Genomic DNA, 9201 nt, shown 5'->3' with positions numbered 1-9201 from the left:
CATATGATAAATATTACGAAATTTATAGATTGTCGTGATTAGGCATTTTATCAAATGACACAAATAATAACATGACACATATATATATATATATATATATATATATATATATATATATATATATTTGAATTGCCATGTAATTCACTTGATTTGGATAAACGAAAATTAAAATTCACTTGATCGAGATACGGACTGTCTCTCATATGCCTTACAACTTATTATACGAGAGCGTAGGTTTACTCAATAATGCACATAGATGATTGGCTGCGTCTTAATGCACATATATGATTGGTTGCGTCTTCCTTCATTAAAAATAAATAAATAAATAATCATATATTTTGGCATGGTGCTTTAAATGTGTGTGTATATTCATCGGCGGGGAGTATTTTGAGGCGTAATCTCTCTTGTCTGACAATTAATAATTAGGTGTAATTAATAGACTAGTCCCCAAAACCAATAGGATGATAAGGATCCGAGTTGTAATGACGTGTACTTTGGTCAACCCACCGACGGCCCGGATCATTTGTTGACCGCGGATTATCTTACCTTATCCGTAGATTTTTCTGCAATCCTAGGGCTGCCACGCGCTTAGTTTGACCCCCACTAATTAATCTACAATTCCACCTCATATCTACGTATTATCTACTCAGCACTTATAAATACCAACATTATTCAACTTTCCTTTTTTCTCCCTTTATATCCTTAATTGCTGTAATAAAACCTTATGTAATTACAGTTTTCAAATCCTATATGAAAATAATTAGGAAATAATATATTTTATTGCATAATATTATTATATACTATCTACGCTAATTATCATTACAAAATACACTTTTTGATCGTGGCTACCTACTACCCGTGACCATTAGTTTAATTCTTAATTTTATTTTTAATTTTTATAATTCCCCTCGAGAACCCAAATGAATTAATTAATGATTAAAAAATCGAATAATTGTCAAAATTAATATTAATTCCTACTTATATGTTAGGAGTTAGGACCATCTGAATGTGCCTATTAACTAAAGCCTGTGCAATAGTATTATGTTAGGGGGGGGGGGGGCCTATTGCCTGCAATTTTTTACTCATTAATTATCTAATTTATTTATTTTCACCTAATCAGTAATCAGTTAGGTAAGATCTTCATGTTTGGCGATTCTACGCACTGGAATTTGCGTCGTAAATTTACACATAATTATATTAATATTTGAAATACGTTTAAATACACGTACAATTTCAAACTATTCAACGTGTAAGATTCGACGAAATAGTCCGACATATAATTTCTATAAGAATTATAGCTAAGAAATATAAACCCTAAATAATGTTAAAATAAAATCGTAGCGATAATTATAATTTGTTATATGCTGCACGAATTTTATTAATTATTTTTATCTTATAATATATGTGTAAATTAAAAATAAAAAAAAAAACTAAATGATATAAATTTGAAGAAATTAGTAGCATGTAAAAAACCGGGTAAGTATGCAAGAAAGGAAATTCCCGCCAAGAACGGAAACCGTGAAAAATTGCACATACGTCCCTCGTGATTTGTTATTAACTATAAATACCCGAACACGCCTCTCCCATTTCTCATCAACCCATTATTCGTTTCTACGTTTAGTACAAGAGAACGCTGTTCATCGTGTTCATCGATCCTCTCTGTTTTTTTTTTTTTTTCAATTCTTGTGAGAAGATGACGGTGGGTTCTGGGATTTCCGTGAGTGATGGAAGGCTGAATGTGTTGGGTGAGACCATTTTGACCGATGTTAAGGACAATGTTATCGTTACGCCGGCCACCGGCGGACTTTTGACCAACGGAGCTTTCATCGGAGTTCATTCCGATCAAACTGGTAGCCGGAGAGTCTTCCCCGTCGGCAAACTCCGGTTACTTTCTTCTTCTTAATTCTTTCCTCTATATATTACAACCCTTATTAGCTTCTGTTTTTCTATATATATATTAATTAGTAGATCTGATTTGCAGGGATTTGAGATTTATGTGTGTGTTCCGATTCAAGTTATGGTGGATGACACAGAGGATGGGATCGTGTGGGGAAGAAATACCTTACGAAACCCAGTTTTTGATTGTTGAAGGCAAAGAAGATCAGTCTTCTGCTATTAATTATGTTGTCTTCTTGCCCATTTTAGAGGGTGATTTCAGAGCTGTTTTACAGGGAAATTCCAACAATGAATTGGAAATTTGCTTGGAAAGCGGTATAATTTTAAACACAAATCTCTCTCTCTCTCTCTCTCTCTCTCTCTCTCTCTCTCTCTCTCTCTCTCTCTCTCTCTCTCTCTCTCTCTCTCTCTCTCTCTCTCTCTCTCTCTCTCTCTCTCTCTCTCTCTCTCTCTCTCTCTCTCTCTCAAACATGGTAGTAATGCAGGGGATCCTGATGTGAAAGAGTTCGATGGAAGCCACCTAGTGTTTGTTGCAGCTGGATCCGATCCATTCGATGTCATCACGAATGCGGTCAAGTATGTCAATTTCAATCGATGAATTTGTCAAGATAATTTAGATTGACTTTCTTATTTTGTTTCCATTTACCAAAAGATTCATGTAATTGGAACATAAACGAATCTCGATATGCTTCTTGTTGTAGTAGTTCCTTAACTTTCTATTTCGTGACACGATACGATTTTTGCTCCACCTAAAAAATGCGATTTTGAAAAGAAAAAGTAAATGTTTCCTGATAAGAACCGTAATCCCGATTTTACGCAGAACTGTGGAGGGGCATTTGCAGACTTTCAGCCACCGTGAACGAAAGAAGGTACACTAATTACCAATTAATTATTCTCCCAACTTCCATTTTCGGTTTATTTTATTAAAAAAAAGAACGAAAAAAGTCTAAAATATAATATCATGATTAATTCAGATGCCGGACATGTTGAACTGGTTCGGGTGGTGCACGTGGGATGCATTCTACACTAACGTTACCGCTGAGGGAGTCAAACAGGGTTTAGAGAGGTAATTGACTAACTTGTATTTGCTGAAATTACGACACTTGAACGATGCGATTTTTAACTAATTATTCGGTTAATTGCAGTTTGGAGAAAGGGGGGATTCCACCAAAGTTTGTCATAATCGACGATGGATGGCAATCAGTCGGTATGGACCCCACAAGCGAGGGAGCCATAGCCGATAACTCAGCCAAGTTAGTCCAATTTTCCGATAAAACCAATTTCATTTATTTCTCATATATCATTTATTCTCCACTAAAACCCGTTTTTTTTCCGTTCGTCCAGTTTCGCCAACAGGCTAACAAACATCAAAGAGAATCACAAATTCCAGAAAAATGGAAAAGAAGGCCAAAGGGTAGAAGATCCATCAATGGGAATCCGCCACATCGTCAAACAAGTTAAAGATCAACACTTGGTCAAATACGTTTACGTGTGGCATGCATTGGCAGGGTACTGGGGAGGTGTCAAGCCAGGATTGGTTGAAACCGGCCAATACGATTCCAAGATGTCTTACCCCGTTTCCTCGCCAGGTGTTGACTCGAACGAACCGTGCGATGCTTTCAACAGCATTGCCAAGAATGGACTTGGTTTAGTCAACCCCGAAAAGGTCTTCAGTTTCTACAACGATTTACACTCTTACCTTTCGTCGGCTGGTATCGATGGGGTTAAAGTAGATGTCCAGAACATTCTAGAAACCCTAGGAGCGGGCCATGGTGGAAGAGTGAAACTCGCAAGAAAATACCACCAAGCTCTCGAGGCGTCGATTTCTAGAAACTTTCCGGATAATGGAATCATTTCGTGCATGAGTCACAACACGGATGGCTTGTACAGGTGAGTAGTAACAAATTTAACTACTGCATGAATTAATTATTATTAAAAGATTTAATCCAATTTTTTTTTTTTGGTGCAGCTCGAAGCGTTCGGCTGTTATAAGAGCATCGGACGATTTTTGGCCGAGGGATCCAGCTTCACACACGATCCACATTGCATCGGTTGCTTATAATACCGTTTTTCTTGGAGAGTTTATGCAGCCAGATTGGGATATGTTTCATGTAAGCTAATTAGTTCGTTAATTAACACGGTTTACGACAATTAACAAATGTCGGAATGCTAACTTTTAACACTTAAATATAAATCTGCAGAGTGTGCATGAAATGGCTGAATATCACGGAGCAGCACGTGCTGTGGGAGGTTGTGCTCTATATGTCAGGTAAAAAAAATAAACATACACGATTTTATTTTTTCGTTATTCTATATTCATTTTTCCGTGATAATAAAAATAAAAATCCTTACTTTGGAATATAAATATATGTGCAGTGATAAGCCTGGACAACATGACTTTAACCTTCTGAGGAAGCTCGTACTTCCCGACGGCTCAATCTTGAGGGCAAAACTACCGGGAAGGCCAACACGCGATTGCCTGTTTTCCGATCCCGCTAGAGATGGAAAAACGTAAAATCTAAAAAAAAAAATCTTTTTTTTTTAATTAATCAGACCTTTTTTTATCTGATAACTGTAATAATTTTATTTTCTACAGTTTACTGAAAATCTGGAATCTGAATGATCACAACGGAGTAGTGGGGGTATTTAACTGCCAAGGAGCTGGCTGGTGTAAAAACGAAAAGAGGAATCTGATTCATGACGAACAACCTGACACAATAACCGGAATTATTCGAGCTAAGGACGTCGATTATCTTCCAAGAATTGCTGGTGATAAATGGAATGGAGATGCAATCGTCTACTCTCATATACACGGTACTTTTGCTTAAAAGAAAAATGATAAAAAATCGAGCTCACTGTGACAAAATAATTAAAATTTTACAATTTTTTTTTTGTCTGCAGGGGATTTGGTTTATCTTGAGAAAAGCACGTCTCTGTCTGTAACACTTAAGACGAGAGAGTATGAAGTTTTCACGGTGGTTCCCGTGAGTGAGATCTCGAACAAGGTTGCATTTGCACCGATTGGTCTTATCAAAATGTTTAATTCCGGAGGGGCAGTTAAGGAATTAAACTGTGAAGTGGAAAGTTCCGGAACAATCCAGATGAAAGTCCGGGGTTGTGGGCCCTTTGGAGCGTATTCGTCTGTTAGGCCTAAGAGAATCCAAGTTGATGGCGATGAAGTTGAGTTCGAATATGAAGAAGCTTCCGGATTCATTAGGTTCGATCTGCGAGTTCCGGAAGAAGAGATGTACCTTTGGAATGTGGTGGTTGAACTTTGAGGAAGAATCTGTTTTGACTAGGATCTTATGCAGGATCCATTTTCTAATAGTGTCTGAAAAATGCTGATTTATTTCTACTTATGTTTATTATTTATTTTTGGCACGCATTGTGCGAATCGAATGTCTGAATGTTTAACCATTGATCTTGACACCAAGTCGAATGGTGAAAAGTACGAGAAAAAAAACTGTTATTTGATTATGAGTTTGGCTACAACGTTATAAATTAAGTTGTTTGAATTAGCTTTTCTTTAACTTTTTCTTTTCTTGAGATAGTTTCAATGAGCTTATTAAGGTCTATTAATTAAAAAAAAAAGAAAAAAAAAAATGAAATCAGTTGCTGATGTGGCACAACGACCATGCTATTATAAAAATATTATGTAATTTTGAAATATTATGAACTGCCAAACTAAATCAAGTAAAATAGTTGGCAACCGAATATGCAACTCGATAATACTGTTCGCCTCAAATACGAAAAAAAACAGTTAAAAAGATTCATTACACCAAATGTGCTGAAAATACAATTAGAATATTCTAAAAGTCAAGAAAATTCACCCAAATTTTCAACATAGATTCTTTACGGTAATCGCAAATGTTCGAGACGACGGAAAAAACTTAACGACCACGTCCACGCCCCCTACCACGTCCTCTGCCCCGACCGCGACCCAAAGGTTTCCCTAAATTTGACACACGCATTAGCAATAATTAATAACTTTTTTATAGTAATTAATACTATAACATATATATATATATATATATATATATATATATATATATATATATATATATATATATATATATATGTTTAATGTGAGAGATACGAATTGGGATAATAAATCGATTACCTGCAATCGGCTTCTTGGGCTTAACTCTTGGAGTCTCCTCAACAAGTAAAGTTTCAAGATTTAAGCTGTCGGGAAGTATATAGTAGCGAATGGTGTTACCCCTAATACTTAAATGATCGAGGCTGATTGGGTTTTTTCCTTTCGGTGTAAGTTTCACACTCTTCAAGTGTGTGTTCATGCTGACATCAACTCCTGCCAGAGAAACACGGAGCGAACACTCAGGTAGTCAGTTCTATACATTTCAAAAATAACGGGGAAACCAAAATGACTTTAAAACGAGGCTACCAAAAAATTGAACTAGGAATTGCTTATGTTGTATATGAACTCAAAACGATAACAAGCCTCTTAAAAGCACTTGGAATCGAGAGAAACCAAAAGTTCAAAAAAATTAAACAAGAAGAAGGGAATACAGATACGAGTCGTCTTGTCAAACAAAACTAAAACAAATCTTGATACATAAAATTGTGTCGTGTACCATGTGGACTAATGATCAAGTACATTACTTGGCTTCAAATTTTTATGCTGAACAGAATTTGACAACAAAATTATCATTACATATGCTCGTGTAAAAGGCAATCACTATCAGGTACTTCATGAACTAAAGGTTCAGTTGACCGATACTTTTTCCATTAATCTGTCGTATGACCGATAGTTTTCAATGGACTGCTACGATGACACACCCTCTTTTATTTCTTAATTTCCGTTCCGATAAATTATGGCAATTTGAATTAGTCTAAGTTAAACAATTAACATTCGTCGAATGCTCAGAAGCGAGACGGCACCAAATAGATATCTATATTTCCAATCATAACTGTTATCCAAGGCTGCATTTATTCAAAATCTTCACACTTGGTTTTTACCTTTTTACGAACTGTACGGATGCTAAATCATAATGCCAAAGAAACAAAAAACAAAAGAACTACCTATGATCGTTCCATTTACAACGGTGCCGTTCTTGATTTCGATTGACACAGTCTCGTTGTTCAACTTCATCAAGAATCTGCCCATTAAGAAAATACCCCCAAAAAAAAGAAAAAAAATTGAATCAATTTAAAAATGACCAACAAAAAACAAATGCATCACACTGAAATAAAAGCTGAACTGCCAAATTGCCATTGTAAAACAAAAAAAACGGAAGATGAATCATACCTTACGAGCTTCATGGTTGCTCGGATCTCGTCGAGGTTAGCTACTGAGTAGCTAGGGCTCCAAAAATTGAAAGTTGAATAAATTTGGGGGAGCGGGAGGTGTTCAATTTTATTCTTATTTAACAATTATTAAAAGCGTTAAACCGCGAAAAGCACTTTTTATTAGGTAGCGTTTTTGTGTCAACGATGGATTTGGTCAAAGTCAAAATAGTTTGACCTATAAATAAATTGAAAAACAAAATTCAAAATCATGTTTAAATTAATTCTACCAATACGGCGCCGTTTTGGACGAGATAAGAATGAAGGGGGAGTAGTATCCTATCGGCTATCATCAGTCAAATCCACGTGTCGGACTCCACGGTGCCACGTGTTATCTCCCTGTTGTTTCATCAAAGTCTTTATTAACAGTCCGCCAATTAATCATCAATCCTATCGGCCAACTAATAATCATGCCGGAAAAAGGACAGTTCACGACGGGGAAGACTGCTCTTCTACTATCCGTCGCCGGAATTATCATCGGCGGCCCTCTGGTGGCGTTGATGGGAATCATCTTCGCGGTTACTATGACTCTCCTCCTCGTAGCCTCGCCGCTGTTCATAATATTCAGCCCCGTGCTGTTTGGCGCGGCCTGCGTCTTTGGTCTGGTGATGCTCGGACTGGCGGCGGCGGGTGCCATGGCGGTCGTGGGGGTGTCTGCGGTGGCGTGGGTTCTCCGGCCGTCGTACGCGAGCGGAAGAGGCATTCAGTTCCAGTCTGATAAGTTGATCGACTCCGGCGGCGGCGTGGAGCAGGAAAAAGATTGGGCTGGTTATATTCAGCAGAGACCGCTTCATATCTGACCACACATGAGCTCTGATATTTTGTATATATAGACGATGTTTTGTTTGGGCTTTTGCATGTGTTTGTGTTTTTTCAGTGGTTCTTTTTATCTTCGTAATTAATAAAACTTAGTATAGTATTGTAGAGTTGAAATGCATGCAATTACAAACTCCTCGATCACTAATGAATCTTCTTACATGTTCATATATTTTTATCACTTGTTTTGTGCAGAAATATAATTTCAGAGCTCATATGCATCACAATCTATATGCATCCATCTATATGTATTATAGTCTGATATCTATAAGTTAATAGATTTATTATGATCAATCTCCATTAAAATATGGAGTTCGAATTAGACACGGCTATGGTTGGTTTTCGGCGAAATCGATCCGAACCGGAGCGCCAAAATGTAATTTGACACGGTCATGGCCGGTTTTTGGCCCGAAATTGGCCCGAACTGGCCCGAAATTGGCCCGAACTGGAGTGCCAAAATGTGGAGCTCGAATTAGACACGGCTATTGGTCAGTTTTAGGCCCAGAACCGGCCTGAAATGGCCGTTGACGAATCAGACCGGCCCATTAACCAATGAACCGGTTGCGGAATTGTGAACCGGCCCGTGTACCTCGGGTTAGGTTCGGTTCTAGAAATAGGTGAACCGCTAACCGTCGGACCGGCCTGACGGTTCACCCAAATTTAAAAAAAAAAATTAAAAAGTTGAAAATTTTTGAAGAGGCCGTTATTCTTATTCTTTTTTCAATTCCCCCCACCCCTCATTTTTTCTATAAATACCTTCGCACCCCATTTTTTTCTATAAAATTAAATTCAAGGTCTTTTATTTATTTCCTTTTGTTATTTGCCCATTTAAAGTAATTATTTTAATATATTTATCCATCAAATATATATATATATATATATATATATATATATATATATATATATATATATATATATATATATATATATATATATATATTTCCGGGTGGCCCGGAACCGGAGTGAACCGGCCCATGGCCGCGTCTAACTTGAATAGAGTAAAAAAGATTCGGAGAATATTCGATATAATCTTAAAGATTTTATTATATTTGACACCAAAATATTGAATGTGTGGAATATGCTCAGTCGATGAGTAGTTGTAATTATGAGGAATTTTTGTAGATCGACCTTACTCAGGTGGTGACCGTAATTTACAGTTAATATTATAAGTGTGCTTGTAAG

General features: G+C 36.8%; 3 protein-coding genes across 3 annotated transcripts; 2 read left to right on the top strand and 1 right to left on the bottom strand.

Moving 5' to 3' along the window:
- The first annotated feature begins 1465 nt into the window (after window positions 1-1465).
- Window positions 1466-5414, top strand: LOC105968833 (putative galactinol--sucrose galactosyltransferase 1). Its single transcript, XM_012993505.2, has 12 exons — window positions 1466-1884; window positions 1982-2211; window positions 2382-2472; window positions 2717-2765; window positions 2871-2962; window positions 3042-3149; window positions 3241-3786; window positions 3866-4007; window positions 4098-4165; window positions 4273-4407; window positions 4493-4710; window positions 4798-5414. The coding sequence occupies exons 1-12, from the start codon at window positions 1694-1696 to the stop codon at window positions 5172-5174; spliced, it is 2247 nt and encodes a 748-aa protein (XP_012848959.1). The 5' UTR covers window positions 1466-1693; the 3' UTR covers window positions 5175-5414.
- Window positions 5415-5598: 184 nt separating this feature from the next.
- On the bottom strand, window positions 5599-7271 carry LOC105968834 (small nuclear ribonucleoprotein SmD1a). Its single transcript, XM_012993506.2, has 4 exons — window positions 7166-7271; window positions 6940-7016; window positions 6017-6208; window positions 5599-5848 (listed from the first exon to the last, which is right to left on the bottom strand). The coding sequence occupies exons 1-4, from the start codon at window positions 7177-7179 to the stop codon at window positions 5787-5789; spliced, it is 345 nt and encodes a 114-aa protein (XP_012848960.1). The 5' UTR covers window positions 7180-7271; the 3' UTR covers window positions 5599-5786.
- Window positions 7272-7591: 320 nt separating this feature from the next.
- On the top strand, window positions 7592-8136 carry LOC105968295 (glycine-rich protein / oleosin). Its single transcript, XM_012992925.2, has one exon. The coding sequence runs from the start codon at window positions 7614-7616 to the stop codon at window positions 8001-8003; it is 390 nt and encodes a 129-aa protein (XP_012848379.2). The 5' UTR covers window positions 7592-7613; the 3' UTR covers window positions 8004-8136.
- The last annotated feature ends 1065 nt before the right edge of the window (window positions 8137-9201 follow it).

The sequence above is a fragment of the Erythranthe guttata genome, chromosome 13 (genome assembly GCF_056151865.1).
Source record: "Erythranthe guttata isolate IM_541 chromosome 13, IM_541, whole genome shotgun sequence".
In the NCBI taxonomy this organism is placed as follows: domain Eukaryota; kingdom Viridiplantae; phylum Streptophyta; class Magnoliopsida; order Lamiales; family Phrymaceae; genus Erythranthe; species Erythranthe guttata.
Note: the sequence above shows the minus strand (reverse complement) of the source record. Positions and strands in the feature narration are given on the sequence as shown.

Coding starts and splice junctions, on each gene's coding strand:
- LOC105968833 (XM_012993505.2), top strand. CDS start 1,694: ATGACGGTGGGTTCTGGGATTTCCGTGAGTGATGGAAGGCTGAATGTG. Junction 2,963..3,041: donor GTCAAACAGGGTTTAGAGAG/GTAATTGACTAA, acceptor GGTTAATTGCAG/TTTGGAGAAAGGGGGGATTC. Junction 3,787..3,865: donor AACACGGATGGCTTGTACAG/GTGAGTAGTAAC, acceptor TTTTTGGTGCAG/CTCGAAGCGTTCGGCTGTTA.
- LOC105968834 (XM_012993506.2), bottom strand. Junction 6,209..6,939: donor TGTAAATGGAACGATCATAG/GTAGTTCTTTTG, acceptor TTTCTCTGGCAG/GAGTTGATGTCAGCATGAAC. Junction 5,849..6,016: donor GCCCAAGAAGCCGATTGCAG/GTAATCGATTTA, acceptor TGTCAAATTTAG/GGAAACCTTTGGGTCGCGGT.
- LOC105968295 (XM_012992925.2), top strand. CDS start 7,614: ATGCCGGAAAAAGGACAGTTCACGACGGGGAAGACTGCTCTTCTACTA.